At 43.7% G+C, this 24,152-nt stretch overlaps 1 protein-coding gene and 1 non-coding gene across 2 annotated transcripts in view; one reads left to right on the top strand and one right to left on the bottom strand.

The window, feature by feature from the left end:
- Positions 1 to 9,731, top strand: part of Srd5a2 (steroid 5 alpha-reductase 2) — a 32,970-nt gene extending 23,239 nt beyond the window's left edge. The window contains exons 3-5 of the mRNA NM_053188.3: positions 67 to 168; positions 3,088 to 3,238; positions 6,850 to 9,731. Of these exons, the coding sequence (NP_444418.1) occupies positions 67 to 168; positions 3,088 to 3,238; positions 6,850 to 6,916 (320 nt within the window). The 3' untranslated portion in view covers positions 6,917 to 9,731. The remainder of the gene's footprint in view (positions 1 to 66; positions 169 to 3,087; positions 3,239 to 6,849) is intronic.
- Positions 9,732 to 23,619: 13,888 nt separating this feature from the next.
- Gm24475 lies at positions 23,620 to 23,762 on the bottom strand. Its single transcript, XR_003952438.1, has one exon. It is a non-coding gene; the product is annotated as a small nucleolar RNA SNORA48 (small nucleolar RNA).
- Positions 23,763 to 24,152: the final 390 nt, after the last annotated feature.

Genomic DNA, 24,152 nt, shown 5'->3' with positions numbered 1-24,152 from the left:
ATCTTGTGTGATAAATACCAAGTTAAAGCAAATCTTTTGACCTGCCTCCTTTTCCTCTTTGCCAAGGTGTCTTCTTCTTTATTCTGGGGATGGGGATCAACATCCACAGTGACTGCATGCTGCGCCAGCTCAGGAAGCCCGGAGAGGTCATCTACAGGATCCCACAAGGTAAGGCCTCCCAGTGGAGCCCGTCCCAGTGATTAACAAAGGGGGTGGGTCTGTGGCAGCACAGCCATGCACTGGATACACTTTGGCTGCTGTCTGTCCTTCTATGGAACCCAAGAAAGCTCCAAGAGGGCTGAGGCTGTCGCTGAGTCGGTGGAGTGCTTGCCTAGCATGCTTAAAGCCCTGTGTTCCATCTCCAGGAACAGTTAACTCCAGGCATGGTGCACATGTCTATGACCCCAACACTTAGGAGGGGAGGTAGGAAGATCAGGGGTTCAAGGTTAGTTCAGGGTTAGCCTTGTTACAGACACACACACACACACACACATACACACACTCACAGAGACAGAGACAGAGACCAAGAACTACAAGAGACTTCCCTCCCACCCAAGGAAAGAAGATCATAGCGCCCTCAAGGTGACAGAGGGCACCAGGCTTGCATATAAGCAATGGGGAATAGGTTACAGCCTAGGACTTAAGCCTGTCCGTTTACCTCCCTGTGTTAACAGCAAAGCTGAGGGTTTCATTGTTATGTGAGCATCACAGCCTTCTTACACAAACCTGCACAGGCAGCCTCTAGCACACCTAGGTTATAGAGTGCAGCCTATTCTGAAATTTTTGAATTACAAAAAACAGTCTTGCTAAAATCTAAAAGGCAAACTGATCTCAGCCGAGGCCTATATATGATTCCAGTCATCAACATTGTGTATTTTACCTTCCTGCCTACTGGGAGTTTCCCAGAGCAGCATGGGGTTGTCTTACGGTTCACTTTTTTTCTAAGTAGAAGAATTATGTTGTAACAATGACTGGCATAATATACCATAACACAGACACTTAATATAACTCTGTAATAATCAGAGATTAAACACTATATGCAATCATATGCTGTACTTTCTCCCTTAAAATTATTTTTTAAATTATGAATTTTGTCTTGCATGTATGTAGGTGCTTGCACGTATCCACACGAAGTTTGAAGTCAGGTGTCGCCTTCAGTTTCACTTTTACCTTCTTTTGTTGATGTAGTCTCCCCCTGAACCTAGCACTTGCTGATCCAGCCAGGTGGCCACAGAGCCCCCAGGATCCCCCTGTTCCTGCTTCCTCAGCACTGTGAATATAGGCATGCACCGCTGTGCCTGGCTTTAATGTGGGTACCGGGGATTGAACTCTTGTGTCCTTAGGCATGGTAATGACTGGGCCTGGGCTTTCACACCATGGACACCATGTGGTGCTGACGCTGTGATGGCTGTGGTGTTCCTCAGTGGCGAATGTTCAAGGTCTGTTACAGTCTAAGTGGCTCGCCATGGTGTGTACAGTCTGCTGTTGACGGACATGCTACATGCAGCACACGACTGTGCCGCTTTGGGGATCCAGAAAACTTGCAACTGTACCTAGTCCCAAGAAGGTAGGAGTGTGAGTCTGACCAATAACATTTGGCAAAGAATCAGACCAGGTGACTGACACACCAAGTGGACAGTGGTTCCCATCCTTCCTTCTGGATGTAAACAGAGACCTTGCTTGCAGTAAAGGTGATCTGGATTATTTGATGTTGGTGTAGACTGACAACTACTGATTAATACTGACAAAGCTTTTGTGATTAGTGGGTAATTATTATCGACTCCTTGGCATCTGAAGAACTAAGTTAGACCGTTCGTGATGTTCATGGCTAATCAGACCCTTTGCAATAGACAAGGGTCCTTCACACAGTCAAAGGTGTCATGGGCAGAACGGTAGGGGAACAGTGTTATCTTTAAAAAAAAAGCAATAGAAAGAAGCTCGCTCCTTGTGCCAGCTTGCGCACAGCTGGGACAAAGTTACTGGACAGAGTGACGTCAGCTCACAGCGTCCAAGTGAGGAAGCTTAGGCGAGGGAGCCTTGTCGTACTAGGGGAGTTCTTGTCATTGGTGGCAGGAACATGGAGTGACTTGCTTCAATCTCCATAGCAGCTAGGAGAGTGGAGAACTTGGGCAGGAACCAGGCTGTCTTTCTCTTTCTATAGTCCATACCTGATAGCCTTCCACCTGCCAGCAAGGGCCCATGGCTGAAAGGTTCTATACCCCTCTGAAACATTTCACCAGCTGGGGACAAAGTGTCCACAAGAATCTGAGGGCAGCACTCACATTCCAACCACAGCAACACTTTAAAACTTCGGCTTAATAATTACGTAAAGATAAGCAGAGACAGTTCTTACAAAACCAGACTGCCAAGGGTTTTAACCGAGTTATGAGACCGAGATAGAATGACTTAAAAGCACAATGTAATGTAATTATAGAAGGAGAAAAGCTGTTTTGGTCACAGCTTTCCTAGTTTAATATGGCTCATAAAGTTTGAGTGTGGGTATATTGGATGTCATTGGACATAGCTTGGTTTTTAGATAGTTCTGAGAGAGGAAATATCTTGTGGGGTAACTTAGCAGCAGCTGAGTTTTCCCAAGCCAAATATTCACTGCTTTCAACTTGAACAGTGTATAGTGTAGGGGGCCGGGTAGTGGACAATCAGAGGGTCAGACAAGAATCACATCACTCACACATGTTAAGTCTCACTTTGTGGGGCTGGAATGCACCATTAGTGGTTGGCATTTGACCTTGCCAGGAAAGTCTTAGGAAGAAGCTGCCTGAAGAAGTCCTTTCATGAAACGAGACAAAAAGCAGGTCTTCGGCACCTCTTGCTTGTCTTGCTTGAAGCTGGTGGTCCCTTGTAAAGAAACGGGCAGGAAGCCCCTCAGGGAGATAGGGCCACTCCTCAGGATTCCAGAACATTCTCCAGACAAGGGGCTAGTTTCCCTGCGTCTCTGCAAAGCTTCCTCTGAATGCTGGCTTTACGTTCCTTTGCCTGTCTTTGTGCATTTTGGAATGAGACACAGGGATGCAGTGTCACGGTAACGCTGTTCTGAGTGCTGTCTTTTTTTGATTCTTCTGCACACAGGTGGCTTGTTTACGTATGTGTCTGGAGCCAATTTCCTGGGCGAGATTATTGAATGGATGGGCTACGCTTTGGCCACTTGGTCTGTTCCAGCCTTTGCTTTTGCATTTTTCACACTTTGTTTCCTGGGGATGCAAGCTTTTTACCACCACAGGTAAACCTTTAACAGAGAGGTCTGTCTTAGTTTTGTTTCCTGTTGATCTGATAGTGTTTTACAACGAAACAACGTAAGAAAGAAAGGGCCCGTTTGGCTCCATCTTCCGGGCTATGCACGTCAAGGTGGCTGGAACTTGAAGCAGCCGGTCACATTGCCTTTATAGTCAAAAGTAGAAAGCAAAACAAATCAATGCATACATACCATATATGCTCTGTTTGCCCCTCTTCATTTAGACAGTCCAGGGTCCCTCACGAGGGAAATAAGCCTTGCCAAAATTAAGACGGGTCTTCCTACATCAATGGACTTAATCAGGACAACCCTTCACAGGAATTTCTCTGAGGCTATCCTTAATAGAAACAGTCCCTCACAGGTGTGACCAGACTACCCCCTAAGGGTCAGGTTGACAGTTAATAGTGTCACAAGGTCGTTGCATCTACATAGAAGTATTCGTCTCCAAATAAGATTTATTACCACCTGGCTGGAAACTTCAGATAGTGGGTTAAGAGGTGAAAGAAATGTCACGTTTCAGTTCAATTCTCTTCCACTGTATTTCTTGATGTGTCTGTTCTCCAGGGATGAGACCATTGCCAGCCATCACCAAGCAAGGAAAGCAGATGAGCTCCGAGTGCTCCATCTGCTGGTACATGTTGGAACTGCAGGCAGTTAAGGTCCCATTATGCCACACCCCTACCCTCACCCCACCCCCTTGGAGGGTTGGTCTAACAAATCGTTAATCCAGGGGTAGAGAGGGGCTAGGGATCATTGAAACCCTGTCCCTCTCAAGGTAGGAGGTGATAGGACGTCACCTGCTTACTTTCAAGTAACTTTTATAGAAAGATGAATGCCTAGAGACCAAGAAGGAACACATGGATTAAAGGACTGAGCTGAGCGCATCTTAATCTTTCTCCTTGGTGTTTCTGCCTCGCCTCAGTGTTTTTGTCTGGCTAATGATTTTTCTAATAGCTTTTAGGATTAAATGAGGCACAAGCTCCTTTTGAATAGAAACTGAGGCCAGTTTGGAAATAGGCAAAGCAGCAGTTTCTCCTGTGACCTAATCCTACAACTTCCTGTCTCGAAAGGGACAGGGTTTCAAGGTTCACAGCCTTTGAGAGACATGGCAACAGCCCACTTCAGGAGAACCTGCTGTCCATCAGAGGCAGTAAACGAATGACAGAAGTCGGGGCATTGCCTGGTACATGGAGCGTCTCTGAAGAGCATAGACAGAGTTCTCCGTCAATATTTCCACCAGGAGTTTCCAGCTGGTGCAATGTCAAAATCAAATTGAGGCTGTCTGGTTATATTCCTCCCGGAGGGAGAGCCAGGGGTGTCTCTTTTACTAGGACTAAGAGGGCTTTGTGACGGTGCTCCTGAAGCAATGGCAGGCGTTGGCGGGGGAGATGGAGCACACAGGGTCTTTTCAAACCAAAGCAGGGCAGACCGGGCTCTTCTGGCACGCGTGATCACTTTTGTCTTCCAGTTCAAACCCAAAGCACTTTAGCAGAGTGCATTTTGTCTTTATTATGCCTCGAGGGCCATTAGTTTCAACCAGTTAAGAGGACAACTTGGTCAGCATTAATTTCCTCAGGCTGTCACAGGAAAGGACCTCAGCTGCATGGCTTAGAGCAAGGGGAAAAATATCTATCTTCTCAGAATTCTGGAGACCAGAGGTTTGGCCTTAAGGGATAGGCAGGGCTGTGCTCTCTGGAATGGCTTGCTTCCTTGCTTCTTTCTGTTCAGTTCTGGTGGAGACTCACTGTTCTTAGTTCTCCATGGCTGGGGTAGACTCATTCCAATCTCTACCAGTGTTCCTGTGACCTTCTCATCCTATATCTCCTTCATGTCTCTTTGCAGATCTGTGGGATTAAGGGTCCATCCTGCATCAGTATGAGCTATTCCAATTCATTACATATGCCATGACTGTTGGTCCAAAATAAGACTGTATCTTCAGGCATTGGGAGCTAGGACTGCAACCTACCTTTTAGAGGGCAAAATGAGATCCATAGTAGTAGTTGCATCCCCAAACTCCTGGAAGGGATATTTTCAAGAGATGCTGCCGATTCTCTGAAGTTAACGTTGTCCATGCTTTTTGTAAATTTTATTTGTTGTAAGCAGGTGTCTAGTTAGACACAATAATGAGCCTCGTGGCATTTTCATAATTTATAATGTGTTTTTACTATATGCATCTTTTATTTCTATTTTGTTTTCCTCTTGCTCTTACATGTTTTTATCTTATTTTCAAAGGTATACTTTAATTTACGTGGTGTGTGTGTGTGTGTTTGTATGCATATGTGTGTGTGGACACTCAGAAGACGGCATCAGATACTGGAGCTGAGTAATTCGGCAAGGATTTACAAACCTCTGGACATGTGTGCTGGGAACCAAATTCCGGGTTCTCTAGAAGTGCAACAAGTGCTTTTGACTGCTGAGCCCTCCTGTTAGCCCTACTGACTTACCTTTCATGACGAAGGGAGCCTCATTAGAGTTGGTTACAGGGTCCTTGGTAAGGAATTATTTACAAGAGCATGGTGTCCTTACTGGTGGCCACACCACCGAAGGAAGAAAACATCTCTCCCTCCCCAGCAACTATTAGCTGCCTACAGATCCTCAGGGAGGTGTTGGCCCTGTGAACTCCTTCCTTCTAGCTATGATCACCTGCCTGTAGGTCCTAGGGGGAGGGTCTCAGCAGGACAGTGACAGGTTTTATGTGACAGGTTTAATCTTGTGCAGGTTTTATGTGCAGGTAGACTCAGGAGTGCGGATGGTGATGTCATGTTCTATAGCCGGCTGTCTACTTCACTCCATTCCGTCTCTCACATCCCTCCTGTCCCAGTTCCTGTGGTGCTCCAGAGCCTTGGAGAGGGTGATCCACTCATGGCTGGGCGCTTAGCAGTTCCTGATTCTCAGTCCTGTGACTCATTATGAGTCTTTGCCCTTATTGCTGCCCATTGCCAAAAGGAGCTTCTCTGGGCAAAGCTGACAGTAGCCCTGATCTGTGTGTATAAACAGAGTCATTAGACAGAGCTTTGATGGGCACAGCTTCTCTATTTAGCAAAAACAGTTGCAGTAACTTCCCCACTCAGGCTGTGACCTTCCCAGCTATGGGTTTTTGCACCGGTTTTTAGAGTTCCAGATGTGGGTCTCCTCCTATCGAGCAGGCCTCAGGTCCACCCGGAGAGTATTGGATATCTTCATTACTGACTTGCTACTATTACACCAGTTGGCCAAAGTTTTTGGGAGGCTTTGGCTTCCTGTAGTTTTCAGCAAAGTGAGCTCAAAGGAGTACTTTCTTCTTGTGTATTAGAAAATCTGGTGAAATGTACATATCATAAAATCTACCACTTTAACAGTTTTTAAATGTAAACTTGAGTGTTAGCAAGTATGTTTGTAAAATTGTATAACCGTCACCTCTGGATATAGTTTTGTATTTATCTGCACACAAATTACCAACATTGACAAGGAACAGAATGGGGGAAGTGGGTGGATGATGGGCTCATGGTCCTCAGGAATGATCAGCTGCTAAGTAACTGGGCTGACTCATGTTGGTTATGTAACTCAACTGTTGGTCACTACTCTGTTGCCCTTATAATGATCCCTTCCTTTCTTCTCAGGTTCTACCTCAAGATGTTTAAGGATTACCCCAAATCTAGGAAAGCCCTCATTCCATTCATCTTTTAAAGAACCCTAACTTTAAGGAACAAAGCTTCTATGGAGAAACTGCCCAGCTGCTGAAACTATAAACTGTAAACTATAACTGAACAGTGTCTTGCTCGCATATATATATTTGATGATGTATGTGTTAATAGGTCTCCTGTGATTCCAGTTGCTTGAGGCATGCACAGTCATGCCTGTTCAGCCTATACTCCTGTCTGCCCAGAGAGCTCTAACCTAATTTCCTTTCGGAGACTCATAGGGGCCATTTTATTCTTAGCTATCCCATCTAGAAGCTTCCCTGTTCTCTATTTTTTTTTCCAATGTCAGATCTGAAGATAGGACTTTTTTCTTATTCTTTGTCACTTTGGGGGAAGTTCTGCAGTCAAAACCTTTGGGCTGACAAAATGAAAAATGAAATGATAACATTTGCAGGAAAGTGGGAAGAACTGGAAATTATTATATTAAGCAACCTAACCCTGACTCAGAAAGACAAATACTGCATGATTTTTTTCATATGCAGGTTCTAGATTTTAATATATACATATATATACCTGCATCTGTTCATATGTGTATGTTGAGGGTCATATAGTTCATTGATTTAGAAAGGAGATCATTAGAAGGGGAAAAGAGGTCTTGAGGAGAAGGAAGAAGAGGGAAATAAACTGTGTCGCATGAAAGCAGAGAGGGAGGAAGGGAAGCAGCAGGAGAAATGTAGGTGAGCAGGGGAGGAGGATTGGCAAAAATAAAGTATGCATGAAAATGCCATAATAAAACCAATTACTTTGTATGTTTGTTTTAAACAACCAACCAGCCTGCCAGCCAACCAACTTATCAACTAACTAACTAATCAATCAACAAGCCAACCAACCAACTAATCAACCAGCCAGCCAACCAACTCATCAACTAACTAATCAATCAACAAGCCAACCAACCAACCAATCAATCAACCAACTAATCAACCAGCCAACCAACCAACCAACCAACCAACCAAAAATGAATGTCTGGGCTGAGGGCAGTGCTTAAAGAAGTAATTAAAAGCATACCTTTTGTATGCCCGCAGAGTGGCAAAGATTTACAAGTTTAAGCACCATAGACCCCAGAGCATGCTTAAATGAAAGACTGGTCCCAGCTTCCTCTGCATTAGTTAATTAGGAATATATATATATACATATATATATACATACATATATATATATATATATATATATATATATATATATATATATATAAGCTTTAATAATGGAGTTCCCCTTTTGGACCTAAGTCCAAATGTACAGCGTCTCAGCCAGTGATCATCGGGTATTCTAGGAGGTTTCATAGTGATCACCGGGTATTCTAGGAGCTACCATAACTTCATTCACAACACTGCTATGGATTTTCTTGATTGTCAGGTTTTATGGAACACAAAGAAAAAGATACAGCCATGAGTGGCCCCTGAGAGAATAAAGAATTGTGTTGCAACAGACAGTGTGAACACCTATCAGAAACACTTCTAAGTATGAGAAGTTCATGTGTAAGGCACTAGACCGTTCAAGTTGAAGAGCTGTTTGCGATGATGTGAAGGGTAACAGAAGCTCTGAGCAAGTTTCTTCTGGAATTTCTTCCTTATGATCCTTGAGACATATTTTAGAAGATGTGTCCCAGTGGTAGGTTGAACATCAGCTCTCAGTCCCAATGGCAGATGCAAGATCTGCATGATCTGTCCAGATAGATGCTCGTCTGGGTAGAAAACCCCTTTCATCCAGTTCAGACAGGTTTCACATTTAGTTTTATTTTACTTTATCTTACACTTCAAGTTTCAAATTGTAAAAATTAGGAGGTTTCTACATAAACCGAAGCCCTGGTGTTCTTTTAAAATGGTTACTCTCCATCTTTCTAACAGGGAGCTCCTCAGGTTGTGGTGATTCCAACCATAAAATTACCTTTGCTGCTACTTCAGAACTGTAATGTTGCTACTATTATGAATCATAAAGTAAATATCTGTGTTTTCCAATGGCCTTAGGTAGCCCCTTGGGAAAATGTCATATGCCACCCAAAGGGGTCATGACCCACAGGTTGAGAACCCAGGCTTTTAAAAGTTGGAAGGAGAGGCATAAGAGACAGAAGATAATGGGAGGGTGAATATAATCAAAGTATTATACCCAAATCAGAAGGTTTAGTGAGATGATGAATGTATGTCACTGGTTCTCCACCTTCCTAATGCTGTGACCCTTTAATCCAGTTCCTCATATTCTGGTGACCCCCCCCCCCCCAAACCATAAAAGCATTTTGTTGTTACTTCATGGCTGTAATTTGGCTATTGTTAAAAATTGTAATGTAAATACCTTATCTGCAGGAAATATGATATCTGACCACCAAAAGGGTCGAGAGCCCCAGGCTGAGAACTGCTGGTATATGCTGACCTCAGCATTCTAAGCCTGGTTCCTGTGTGAGCGAGCCTGAGGACTGGGTAGTACATGAACACTTAGGTGTACAGCCTCCGGGGAAGGGATGGCTTCCGCAAAGAGGCTGCAATGCGGGTTCTGTGAGGGAGGGACTGAGCACTCGGAATCAGAGTGGTTGAATACTTATCTCCTCTGCCCCAGGTGGGTGGGTGGGTTCAACACCATTTGCAAACATGCTTGAGAAACCGATCTCCAGTTTTATTATTTGGTCCATAAACCGACTGTTAGTTGACACAGGGGTCATAAGAGGTCTAAAGTAGGATACATAATGAAGACCCAGACTATTGTGTTACAAGCAAGTGCTCCTCCTTGTTTGCCAAATGCCTCTCGAGTCATGACCACCACCATTGCTTGAATAAAAAACGACCCAGATCTTCTGTGGCATTTACAATGTATCTATTGAGTGGTGTCTTTTTAACCCCCCCTTTCCTCCCTCCATCTTAGTTTCTGGTCTTGCTGTTTTCTTTCTTGTTATCTTCATTTTGCCAGTCTGCAATTAGGGTCTGTGAACAGGGAATAATGGATGACTGGCAGCTTCGAAATTACAGTTCAGAATCCCAGGAGGTATAAGGAAGGTGCGGGACGACACACCAAGGTCGGTTGTGTCCCACACGATTTCAGTGATACCCAGAAGGAAGAATACAGTGTCAAGGAGCCTTTACTAAAACAAATAACTGGGAAAAATCATTTTATAGAGAGAAAAGGTTTAATTTTGTCCAGGAACGTTTGGTCCAATTGCTTTGGGTCTGTAGCAGGCAGCACATTGTGGTGGGGGTATAGAGTGGAACATGTTAAACACATATGTTTACCTCCTAGCCAAGAGAGGGAGGAGGAAGGGAGGAGAGACAGCCAGAGTCCCTCTTTGAGGGCATGCCTCCTCTCTTCAGTGACCCAAAGACATCCCACTAGGCCCCACCTACAAAGTTCTCCCACCTCCCACTGGTGCCAAGCTGAGAACTAAACCTAAGGTTTAGTTCTTTGGGGAACTCTCAAGCCTTTGGGGAACTCTCAAGATGTAGACTAGTTAAGCTGTCACACACGTGGTGAATTCTCCTGAAAGGAAAGATTTTTAGGGCTCTCTGTGATTGAAAATGACTTTCCTCATATCCTTTCTTTTAGAGCTGGAGATGAAGCTCATTAGACTGCTTGCCTACTGTGTGTGAGACCCTGGGTCCCACATGCAGCACAAGGTAGTGTTTATACCAAAATATTGAAATTGTCCCATGCATCCTATCAGACCACCATGGACTAAGGCTGATCTTCAATAACAACATAAATAAAGGAAAGCCAACTCTCACGTGGAAACTGAATAACACTCTTCTCAATGATACCTTGGTCAAGGATGGAATAAAGAAAGAAATTAGAGACTTTTTAGAGTTTAATGAAAATGAAGCCACAACATACCCAAACCTATGGGACACAATGAAGGCATTTCTAAGAGGGAAACTCATAGCTCTGAGTACCTCCAAGAAGAAACTGGAGAGAGCACACACGAGCAGCTTGACAACACATCTAAAAGCTCTAGAAAAAAAGGAAGAAAATTCACCCAAGAGGAGTAGATAGCAGGAAATAATCAAACTCAGGGGTGAAATCAACCAAGTGGAAACAAGAAGAACTATTCAAAGAATTAACCAAAGGAGGAGTTGGTTCCTTGAGAAAATCAACAAGATAGATAAACCCTTAGCTAGACTCACTAGAGGGCACAGAGACAAAATCCTAATTAACAAAATCAGAAATGAAAAAGGAGACATAACAACAGATCCTGAAGAAATCCAAAACACCATCAGATCCTTCTACAAAAGGCTATACTCAACAAAACTGGAAAACCTGGATGAAATGGACAAATTTCTGGACAGATACCAGGTACCAAAGTTAAATCAGGATCAAATTAAAGATCTAAACAGTCCCATATCCCCTAAAGAAATTGAAGCAGTTATTAATAGTCTCCCAGCCAAAAAAAGCCCAGGACCAGATGGGTTTAGTTCTATCAGACCTTCAAAGAAGATCTAATTCCAGTTCTGCACAAACTATTTCACAAAATAGAAGTAGAAGGTACTCTACCCAACTCATTTTATGAAGCCACAATTACTCTGATACCTAAACCACAGAAAGATCCAACAAAGATAGAGAACTTCAGACCAATTTCTCTTATGAATATCGATGTAAAAATCCTCAATAAAATTCTCGCTAACCAAATCCAAGAACACATTAAAGCAATCATCCATCCTGACCAAGTAGGTTTTATTCCAGGGATGCAGGGATGGTTTAATATATGAAAATCCATCAATGTAATCCATTATATAAACAAACTCAAAGACAAAAACCACATGATCATCTCTTTAGATGCAGAAAAAGCATTTGACAAGATCCAACACCCATTCATGATAAAAGTCTTGGAAAGATCAGGAATTCAAGGCCCATACCTAAACATGATAAAAGCAATCTACAGCAAACCAGTAGCCAACATCAAAGTAAATGGAGAGAAGCTGGAAGCAATCCCACTAAAATCAGGGACTAGACAAGGCTGCCCACTTTCTCCCTACCTATTCAATATAGTACTTGAAGTATTAGCCAGAGCAATTTGACAACAAAAGGAGATCAAGGGGTACAAATTGGAAAAGAGGAAGTCAAAATATCACTTTTTGCAGATGATATGATCGTATATATAAGTGACCCTAAAAATTCCACCAGAGAACTCCTAAACCTGATAAACAGCTTCGGTGAAGTAGCTGGATATAAAATTAACTCAAACAAGTCAATGGCCTTTCTCTACACAAAGAATAAACAGGCTGAGAAAGAAATTAGGGAAACAACACCCTTCTCAATAGTCAAAAATAATACAAGATATCTTGGCGTGACTCCAACTAAGGAAGTGAAAGATCTGTATGATAAAAACTTCAAGTCTCTGAAGAAAGAAATTAAAGAAGATCTCAGAAGATGGAAAGATCTCCCGTGCTCATGGATTGGCAGGATGAACATTTCAAAAATGGCTATCTTGCCAAAAGCAATCTACAGATTCAATGCAATCCCCATCAAAATTCCAACTCAATTCTTCAACGACTTAGAAAGAGCAATCTGCAAATTCATCTGGAATAACAAAAAACCTAGGATAGCAAATACTCTTCTCAAGGATCAAAGAACCTCTGGTGGAATCACCATGCCTGACCTAAAGCTTTACTACAGAGCATTGTGATAAAAACTGCATAATACTGGTATACTGACAGACAAGTAGACCAATAGAATCGAATTGAAGACCCAGAAATGAACCCACACACCTATGGTCACTTGATCTTCGACAAGGGAGCTAAAACCATCCAGTGGAAGAAAGACAGCATTTTCAACAAATGGTGCTGGCACAACTGGTTGTTATCATGTAGAAGAATGCGAATCGATCCATACCTATCTCCTTGTACTAAGGTCAAATCTAAGTGGATCAAGGAACTCCACATAAAACCAGAGACACTGAAACTTATAGAGGAGAAAGTGGGGAAAAGCCTTGAAGATATGGACACAGGGGAAAAATCCCTGAATAGAACAGCAATGGCTTGTGCTGTAAGATCGAGAATTGACAAATGGGACCTCATGAAACTCCAAAGCTTCTGTAAGGCAAAAGACACCGTCAATAAGACAAAAAGACCACCAACAGATTGGGAAAGGATCTTTACCTATCCTAAATCAGATAGGGGACTAATATCCAACATATATAAAGAACTCAAGAAGGTAGACTTCAGAAAATCAAATTACCCCATTAAAAAATGGGGCTCAGAACTGAACAAAGAATTCTCACCTGAGGAATACCGAATGGCAGAGAAGCACCTGAAAAAATGTTCAACATCCTTAATCATCAGGGAAATGCAAATCAAAACAACTCTGAGATTCCACCTCACACCAGTCAGAATGGCTAAGATCAAAAATTCAGGTGACAGCAAATGCTGGCGAGGATGTGGAGAAAGAGGAACACTCCTCCATTGTTGGTGGGATTGCAGGCTTGTACAACCACTCTGGAAATCAGTCTGGCGGTTCCTCAGAAAATTGGACATAGTACTACCGGAGGATCCAGCAATACCTCTCCTGGGCATATATCCAGAAGATGTCCCAACTGGTAAGAAGGACACATGCTCCACTATGTTCATAGCAGCCTTATTTATAATAGCCAGAAGCTGGAAAGAACCCAGATGCCCCTCAACAGAGGACTGGATACAGAAAATGTGGTACATTTACACAATGGAGTACTACTCAGCTATTAAAAAGAATGAATTTATGAAATTCCTAGCCAAATGGATGGACCTGGAGGGCATCATCCTGAGTGAGGTAACACATTCACAAAGGAACTCACACAATATACTGATAAGTGGATATTAGCCCAAAACCTAGGATACCCAAGACATAAGATACAATTTGCTAAACACATTAAACTCAAGAGGAATGAAGACTGAAGTGTGGACACTATGCCCCTCCTTAGAATTGGGAACAAAACACCCATGGAAGGAGTTACAGAGACAAAGTTTGGAGCTGAGACGAAAGGATGGACCATCTAGAGACTACCATATCCAGGGATCCACCCCATAATCAGCTTCCAAACGCTGACACCATTGCATACACTAGCACGATTTTGTTGAAAGGACCCAGATGTAGCTGTCTCTTGTGAGACTATGCCGGGGCCTAGCAAACACAGAAGTGGATGATCACAGTTAGCTATTGGATGGATCACAGGGCTCCCAATGGAGGAGCTAGAGAAAGTACCCAAGGAGCTACAGGGATCTGCAACCCTATAGGTGGAACAACATTATGAACTAACCAGTACCCCGGAGCTCTTGACTCCTGCTGCATATGTATCAAAAGATGGCCTAGTCGGCCATCACTGGAAAGAGAGGCCCATTGGACACGCAAACTGTATATGCCCCAGTACAGGGGAACGCCAGGGCCAAAAAAATGGGAATGGGTGGGTAGGGAAGTGGGGGAGAGGGTATGGGGGACTTTTGGGATAGCATTGGAAATGTAATTGAGGAAAATATGTAATAAAAAATATTAAAATAAATAAATAAATAAATAAATAAAACTATATTATATATAATCATACCACATATCATTTATCATTTATAACATATTACATAATAATATTATTTTATAGTATACAATGTTTATATGGTTTATATATTACAGTGAATATATTATAATATATAATTATTATATACTATTTATATACCATGTATAATTATAATCTATATTATATATAATATGTGATTGATATGTTATTACACACATATATCTTTATTATCACATATAATGTATATAATAAAATAAATATAATTGTCTTAGTCAAGGTTTCTATTCCTGCACAAACATCATGACAAAGAAACAAGTTGGGGAGGAAAAGTTTTATTCAACTTACACTTCCACACTGCTGTTCATCACCAAAGGAAGTCAGGACTGGAATTCAAGCAGGTAAGGAAACAGGAGCTGATGCAGGGCCTCTGAAGGGATGTTACTTACTGCCTGGCTTCCCCTGGCTTGCTCAGCCTGCTCTCTTATAGAACCAAGACACCAGCCCAGAGATGGTCCCACCCACAAGGGGCCTTTCCCCTTGATCACTAATTGAGAAAATGCCTTACAGCTGGATCTCATGGAGGCATTTCCTCAACTGAAGCTCCTTTCTCTGTGATAACTCCAGCTGTGTCAAGTTGACACACAAAACCAGCCGGTACAATAATATATTACTATATATTATATAATATATTAAATACATTAAAATATATTATGTGTACATTTGCTATGATATAATGTATATAATATGTACATATATAAAAATAGATACATAATAAAATAAAATTCTGAATGTGTCCTCACCCACAGACATATTCGCTATTTATTTCTATTTTTCCTAAAAACAGTGCAAGAAAATCAAGTGACTGGGGCAGAGGCTTCTGAGTGGTTCTTATTAGAGCACCTTGCTGGTGATTAGCTGCCACGATGCACTTTCTTGCCCTTGCCCAAGAGCCTTTCACAGAGGGAACATTCCCTGCTGGACTGGAGAAAGTGTGCTTGATTTGATTTTCAGAGGCTAGAATGAAATGTGTAAGCTGACATTAGGCATAGGCCTGTCACATGACTTCATATTATAGATAGAAACCTCAGGGGGTAACATGCTTCCTCAAGGTGCCTGGCTAATCTGAGCATTGTTTTGTCCCTTTGAGGGTCAGAAGTCTTTTTCATAGCAGACTTCTACAGGAAGACCTGGCAGAATTTCCCAGGTCTGAACCCACCCACACAGGAATACTTATTAAACATTTACTGAAGAAGTCAGTTCAGAACCTTTGGATTTTCCACCAGACCCCTCCCCTCCTGAGAGAGAAGGGTCATGGAACACTTAGGCACCCCCCCCCCACACACACACACCGGAAGCGTGTGCTAATTACATTCCTCAGACCTCGGGGAGTGGGGGTGGGCAGGGGCACCGAGCATTGGCCATCTGCAGGTGGGGGAGGCCCAGAACATGTAGACAAGGCAGACCACCCATTGACCACCTATAGAAAAGGGAAGTCCTTGCCACTAATCCCTAAAGACCAATCAGTTTAAAAGTCACACTGTTCTGCAGTCACATTGTGCCTAATGTCTACTGCTCTGAAAACTGTATACAAACTCGACAAATGGGCTGCGTGGGGTCGCCGTCTCCTTCGGGTGCAGGATGCTGGAACAATAAATTCCTCTTGCTTTTGCAGGGATGCCTGGCTCTGTGTTGTTCACGTGGGGGTCCCCGGTAAGCTAAGGCTCATCAGAGTCTTACATTACTAACCACACAAAAAATTAGTAGTGGGTTCTGGAGATTGAAGCCAGGCTCCATCGAGCACGCTAAATGCATGCCAGTGCCGCTGAGCCATCCCCACAGCTCTGAGAATATTGCTGGATTAGCCATGACCCTTGCCCACCAGGAGCCGCCCCGTGGGTTTTTGCAGAACTCACAAAGGCGAGAAATGTCCAGATCCAGGTTCTAGGCCCCGATTCACACACACATGCTCTCTTTGCATGTCTGTGAGTCATCTGCTTTGCTTAGTCCATGAGGATCAGCGTTTACATTCGTCAGGAATCTGTTTAACACTAAAGGGTCTGTCCTGCCTTAGTATAGTAGAGATGACCTCTTCATTTGATGGGGAGAAACTTTCCATTCAGGAATCCCCATCCCAAGGTTTACCTTCACAAAGAGTGGTCCCTCTGTCAAAAAGGCAGACTGAGCTCTGAGGAGACACTTGCAACCAAGCATTGATGGAGACATCTTACACCCTTCCAAGCACAGATAAGTCAGCCCACGATTCCGCCACTGTCTGGACTTCGAGTGGTTACCTCGTGGCAGTCATCCTGATAAGCAAGTGAGTGGCTCTTGGCACAGCCCTGAGCCTGACCAGTCATTTCTTCTCTGGCCTGACTGTTGGTTCTCAAACAGCCCACGGCCAGGGGCACAGGGAGGCTAATGAGCAGGGTATGAAGCCAATCGTCCTGCCCGCTGAGTTTATAGCAGGGACACCGTTTCGTGATGAAACGGAGAGGTGCGAATCCAAGGGTCAGTATGGTGCTTGGATGACTTAATGACCCGCTGAGTAGAGTGAATTTCTGAGGAAGACGTGTTTATTCTGTTAATCCACAGAACAGAGATAATATATGTCCCGGTGCTCTCTGTACGGTCTCGGTCTCTTGTTTCTTCCCACAAACTTAGTTTGGGATTTGGATGGTTGGAAGGTGACAATGTGCATCTAGCTGTGACTGTTCTTTTGTCCCGAGCTGGTCGGGTTCTGAGTTTGTTCCGGCTGAGTACCATCTGAGCCTAGATGGAGGGCATTCAGCATCCTTTCTCATTTGGCTAGGAGCTGGGAGGAGGAAGGAAGAGGCAGGAAAAAAAAAAAAAAAGGAAGGACGTGGGGAATTCTATGCAAGGTTAGGGAAGGCTGATGTGGAAACAGGGTAAGGACCCCGGGCAGGAAGGCTCCCCTGGTACAGTGGCCTCTTCCCTCTCGTTGTCTGATGCCTTCCAGATGCTCCTGGGGAGGGAATCCTCCCTGGGGTTGGATGGGCCCTTCTTGCAACTCTGCTTTCAAAAGGGGAGATGGTACATCTGCTTAAACAGAAACCATATGCATGTGCCTCACAAGAAATAACACAGACATGTTTCTGTCTGCTCACCTCATAAAGGTGGCGTTTGATCTGAACCCACGGGTGGGAGAGGGACGAGGCGTGATTCCGAGACATGTGGTTGCATTCATTCAATGTCATGTTGTAGGCAGGCAGAGAGGAACATCCAGTCTGTTTGCGGGCTATACTTTCCTCTGCGACAGAGCCTAGACCAAATCGAACCAAACCGAACTGAACCGAACCGAACCGAACCAAACCAAACCAAACCAAACTGCTGACCTTTTCTTATAGAGATGTATGTATCTGCCCTCCCCCATATTGAATAGATAGTGAATACCAATTCAATTACACTAATCTGTTAATTAATGCTTTCTTTTATCATGAACTGGGTTTTAGATACTATCTCATTAAAATGTTCTTTGTGATAGTCTGAGTTGCTGTTCTTCCCTTCCTCTATTTTTCTTTTATTGAAAAAAAGTTTTTTTCACACAGCTATGATTTCCCCTTCCCCATTTATTCCAAGATCCTCCCATCTCCCATCCGAATCCCCACCTTCTCTGTCTCTCCTTAGAAAACAGGCTTCTTAATAATAATGATGGAATAATATAAAACAAATCAGAATAGGACCAAAAAACCCAACAAAACCCAACAAACAAACAAACAAACCAGAAGAGCCAATGAAAAAGTCCAAAAAAACACATATAGACACAGAGACACACGTTTGTATACACAGCAGTCCCATAAAAACACAAAACCAGAAGCCATAGTTTATACACAAAAGATCTGAAAGGTAAAAAAAAAAAATGCCTTGACAAAACATTTTGAGACAAGGATCCTTCAAAGATGCTGTTGAGTTTGTTTTGTGTTGACCATCTACTGCTGGGCCTGGGGCCTGCACTTAAAAATGGTCTGGTCACTAATGAGACTCTGTTTAGGAAAACTAATTTTTTATTTGTGAGTGGTTATCAGTTGGAGAAAGCTTCTGGGTTAGGGGTAAGGGCTTGTGTCCAATTCTTTTATTGCTGGAACCCCATCTGGTTCAGACCTGTGTATGCTGCCACAGTCTGTGAGTTTGTGTGTGCGCACTGGCCTGCTGTGTTTAGGGGAATTTGTTCCCTTGGTGTCTTCTATCCCCTCTGATTCTTCCTGTTCCTCTCTCAGGGTTGCCTGAGCTCTGAAGGGATGGATTTGGTGGAGACACCCCACTTAGGACCAAATGTTCCAAGGTTTGCACTCTCTGCACATTGTCTGGCTGTGGAACTCTGCTCTGTATTTGTTCCCATCTACTGAAGGAGGAAACTTCTCTGATGATGGCTGAGCAAGGCACTGGTCTGTGAGTATAGCAGAACAATGTTGGGGTCAATTTATTTATTTTTTCATTCTTTTAGCAGAATAGTAGTTGGTTTTCCTCTGGATCCCTGGCCTACCCTGGTTTCAGTAAGCAGTGCTGTGGATGAGACCCAGCTCATGAAGTGGGCCTTAAATCCAACCAGCTAATTGGTTGGTGACTCCCACAAGCTTTGTGCCACAATAGCTGGCACATCTTGCAGGCAGGTCATTATTGTAGTCTGAAGGGTTTGTAGCTGGGTTGGTGTTTGCCTTTTTTTCTTTGCAGGGAACCCCGAGGAAGAGATCCACATCCATTTTTCCCCTGGATCCGTCCAAAGCATCTCTCTCCCAACATCATGCCTTTCTTCTTCTTTTCATTTTCAAAAATAACCTCTTGAATCTGGTTAATGCTGTGTGTGTATGCATGTGTATGTGTGTGTGTTCCTGTGTGTTGGGGGCATCCACTAGAGTATGATAACCAATCAACTTTGTGAGTCTTTCCTACACTTATGCAGGAATTTTGACTGGCTCAGCCTCATACAGTCACAGCGGCTATGAGCTCATGAATGAAATGACCATGTCATGTCTAGAAGACACCATGTCCCATATCTCTTCCCATTCTTCAGCCCTTACATTATTTCTTTCTCTTCCACAAAGTTCCCTGAGTTGTGTGTGTGTGTGTGTGTGTGTGTGTTGATATAGAGGTCCCATTTAGGGCTGAATACACCACAGTCATGTTATGCCCATAGCAGTCATGTTACACCCATAGCAGTCATGTTATAGTCACAGCAGTCATGTTATAGTCATAGCAGTCATGTTATGCCCACAACTACTTTTCCACCAACCACTGAGCACTTCTTGTCTGGTAGGTTGATATTGTAAATTTAGGGCCCAGTGCTGGCTAAGGCCAATGATGTGTTTTCTTCCCCCAGTAGTTTGTTTTTAATTTTTTAAAAAATGTATTTATTGATTGATTGATTTATTTATCGGTGGTGACGATGCAAGGGTAAGCGTGGGAGTTAGTCCTCTCTTTCTGCTGTGTGGACTCTAGAAACCAAACTTGGGTCATCAGGCTTGGCAGCAAATGCCAGCATTACTCACTGAGCCATCTTGTCAGCCCTACTCACCTAGTGAACTCATTCCAGTGGGAGAAGGGCTTCCTCTTCCCTTGGGCTGCGCCTCCAGGTGGGAAGCGCTGCTTTACGGCTGAGCAGCCTCAGACCCACAGAACCAGAGCCACAAAGCCAGAGGCCAAAGATGGTTTCTTCATGAACAAAACAGAACATCACTTTTGAAAACCTCAGACAAAGGATGCATTCTCTCTAAAGCGTGTAGGAAACCATCATCAAATCTAACAGTGGTCAGTGGCAGAAGGCTATTTAGTCTGCTGCATCTCCCTGATAACATTTTGCATGTGTAGTCAGTCATCAGGGCCCAGTTCTGTTAGAAATATCCGACAAATCATGCCAGCAACCTGCTCAGCCTGTAATTTGCTGGTTGTTATTTATGATCATATTTTTCCACATAAAGAGATTTCCAGGAACCTAATAGCTTAGAGGTCTTTATTCCCGTACAAAGGTTTGCTGTCTGTTCCCCATGTCCCTATCGTAAAATGGGCAAGTGTGGTATCAGAGTAGGTTTCTTTTAGGAGGTCTGCATACAGCATACCTCTCACCCCCACTAATCTAAGCATTGTTACATAAATAAAGATATGGCATGAGCCAAACACTCTTATATTTCAACAAATAGTTTCTCTGTGGGCACTGAGATTTAAGTATCCTATCAAATGAAACCAGTTCCACACTGAATTCTCCTCTCAGAGCCTATATTATTTCAGAGATCTCATTACTCTTGGACACAGAAGAAATTGGTCATTCATACATAAATTCAGGCTGGAAAGCAGGTCTTTTCTATTCAAGAGAAGCCAAAGAACAGAGTCAGTATCAATGGCACCCTTATCTGTCCTAACTTGAGTGTCTTTGTTTAGGACATTCAGAATGGGGGTTGGGAACGTCTAAACCTCCTGCTACTGCTTAATTTTTCTACTTTATTTTGCCAAGACATCCACTGGCTGACCCGTACAAAGTTAACGATTGATTCCAGAAGAAAGAGACACTAAAGAAAGAAGAAGGGGGGGAGGTGTCTGAAGAGATACCAGGGAGTATGTGAAGGAACCAGGAGACATCAATCAAGACCCTGTAGTAATGAGGATTTCTGTATATTTTGCCATATTTGATGTCCTAAAATTCCATTAAGCAACACACACACACACACACACACACACACACACACTTTTTAAAGGGCCGAGAATAAAATGCAAGGTCCAAGGACATCTGCTAAACTTTGTGAACTCTAGGCTTGTGTCTTGACGGTTTTGGATAGCTCGGAAGGATTTTCTGGTTCCTCAATTGAATCTAATGCAAATGTTGAGTCATAGAGAAGGCAGTATATTTTCAAGAGAAGATGGGGAACAGGCAGATGCTATACAAGATCTGCGTTATGTATTGATAGAATGGTGATTCTTGCTGTGTGAAGATTGGTTATCGAGGATCAAATGAAGAACAAAGGAAACGTTGGGAATGGGGCCGTGATCCGAGGGAGGTAGGGTGCAGATAAGAGTGGGGTCATGGTGATGGGAAGAGTGACAATGGGAGGGGTTTATGGGACATTTAAGATAAAGCTCTAAGTTGCTGACGACTTGGATACAATGTGGGAGAGAAAGCAAGCAAGCAAGGAACCCACGGAGGCAATGCTGCTCTTGTCGCCTAGAGCTCTCTGGATAACTTTTGGCTAGCTGGTGAGGGGGAGGAGCAAAGGATGAAAAGGGTTGAAAGGGAGAGGACAGATGTTCCCTTGGGATCAAAGGATCTTGTTCCATTTAACGCTTCAATTGGTTCAATTGGGCGAACCACAGCTAGATAGTCAAGATTGGGATACTAAACATGATTTGGATATCAGGACCAGAGCACAGCATTATCCAATCAGTAAGATCACCGAAGGACTGAATAGAACAAGATAAGAAAAGGTGCAGGGGCCAAGGGTCTGTTGTTTGGTTTCAAGAGGGACTCTTAATTGAGACAGGCCTTCATGAGATTGGCATGTAGGCAACTCTGCAGGTCATTTTCTTGATTAATGAATATTGTGGGAGGGTCCTGTTCACGTGGGTGGTGCCACCCTCGGCAGGTGGTCCTGAACTGTAGACAAAGCAGACCAGCAAGCCAGTGAGCAGCAGGGCTCCTCCAGGCTTCTGCTTCAGTTCCTGCCTTCAGGTTCCTGCCCTGCTTGAGTTCCTCCTGCCTGACCTCCCTTGATGATGGATGGTTATGTGAAGGTTAAAGAAGAAATAAACCCTTTTCCCCTCATGTTACTTCTAGTCAGTGTTTTATTTCAGCAATAAAACCTAGCTAGACAAAAGGCCACTCTAACTTTTGTGCTAAGAGTTGCCTGAATTGTCTCAGCGTCATCTCAGTTTTTGTCTTCTTATACTCCATATCTAACTTATCAATAAATTCCTGTTACGGTGACTGCTTTGATTCCAGTTATCACAATCCATCCCTTTGATGATTGCAACATGCTTCAACATTGACTGTCTACCTCCCATTATCAGCACAAAAGCCATTGTTCCTTTTTTTTAAAAAAAGTTTTTATTGATTCCTTGTGAATTTTACATCCCCACACCCTCTCATATCTGCTCTTCACTCTTGCAACCTTCCCCTAAAATAAACACACACACACACACAGAAAAAAAATCTCATCATGGAAATTGTAGTATGTCAGTGTGTCCCACAGTGTCTCCCTGGGTCCACACATCTTAGCTTGCAAATGTTCATTGCAATGAGTCATTGGTCTACCTTGAGATCTCTGGCTTCTGTGACACCATCTATATTGGATCCTCATCAAGATTTCTCCCAGATATCCTGTTGTTGCCCTGTGTCGTGGAGATTCTGGAGCTTTGGAACAGCAGGACAGACCCTTTCATGTACTCCAACAGTTTGCAGATGAGGTAGATGTTGGGGTGGGCCAACTCAGAGCCCTGGGTGGTAGCTGAGCTGGGTAGCTCACCAGCTCTCCCTTATCTGCACCACCCGGGTGATCTCTCCAGCAATGCTCCAGCTAGGCCACCCAATGCCACCACTGGCAGGAGGCAGGGTCAACTCCCTTGCTGTCATGCCCTTCAGGTCTGCCCACCTGCACCATGCCTACAGAGCCAGCTCCACTGTGCATCCCAGTCAAAGTGCCAGGCCCACTCTCCCAAGTGCTGCAACCTGTGAGGGGCTGGGCCAGCTTTCCTGCTCTCAAACCCTTGTGGCTAACTCTATTGTATTGCCCAGGTGAGGTGCAAGGCCCGGTCTTCTGAATGCTGAAGTAAGTGAGAGGCAGGGACAGCTCATCTGCTCTCATGACTGCAGGTGGGGGGGGGGGTCACAGTGGGAGGGCCACACATATTCACCTATGCCACCTCACAGCAGAGTAATGGCAGGGCCAGCTCTTCCTGGTTCACACCCTCAGGGCGGTCTCACTTGCGTTCCTGCCACTAGGGCTAGCTCTACCGTGCTCTCCCGACGAAGTACAAGGCCCAGTCTTTTAAATGCTTCAGCTGGCTAGTTATAGGGTCAGTTCTCCATACTGGTGGTCCACAGGTCTCTGTCTGTTTTCCTCTTCCCTTGCTCTGCTGTGTGGTGGTAGGTGGGGCTCTGTGGGTCTATGTCCTGCCTATGCTATGGGGTTGAGGGCAGGTCTGTAGGCATCTTTCCCTGCCTGCAGTGTGGCATAGTGAAAGGCATGTCTCTGTGTGCCTTCCTCCTCCTGTGCTGCACTGCCTGGATTTGATTTTTATGTGTCCTAGGCATAAAACAGGTTTGGTCACCAAGCCAGGTGTCAAGCTAGGATGAACAAAGGACTGCCATCTGCTCTGTCCCTGATTGATACAAGAATAACACCAACAACTGATATCCCTTTGCCCATTACCAGGAACTAGGGAAGGGAGTGTTTCTTCTAAACTGTAAGATCATGTCACTATTGGTAAACTCTCCAGTGACTTGTCATTGAGTGGGAAACAAATAAACAAACAGAAAAGAAATTCTTCACTGCAGTGGCTTTGACACAGAGGTTATATTTTGGTTAGTCTGTGATGTTTGATTTTATGTTTATCTGTTTATAATTGTTAGTAGCATTACCTCCATCACTCTTAAAGTGTTCTGGATTATATAATAAATTATATGTCATCTGATTTAGGTCTTGTGGTCTGGTCCCTCAGTGTCTCTCTGTTTTCTTAATCTGTCACTGTACTTTGTCCATTTTATTTCTGGATAGTTTTATGTCAATTTGTCCAAGCTGAAGTTGTTTGAAAGGACAACTTAATTAAG

This window comes from Mus musculus, chromosome 17 (genome assembly GCF_000001635.26).
Source record: "Mus musculus strain C57BL/6J chromosome 17, GRCm38.p6 C57BL/6J".
Lineage (NCBI taxonomy): Eukaryota > Metazoa > Chordata > Mammalia > Rodentia > Muridae > Mus > Mus musculus.
The sequence above is the reverse complement of the archived record's forward strand: the minus strand, read 5'-3'. Positions and strand labels throughout refer to the sequence as shown.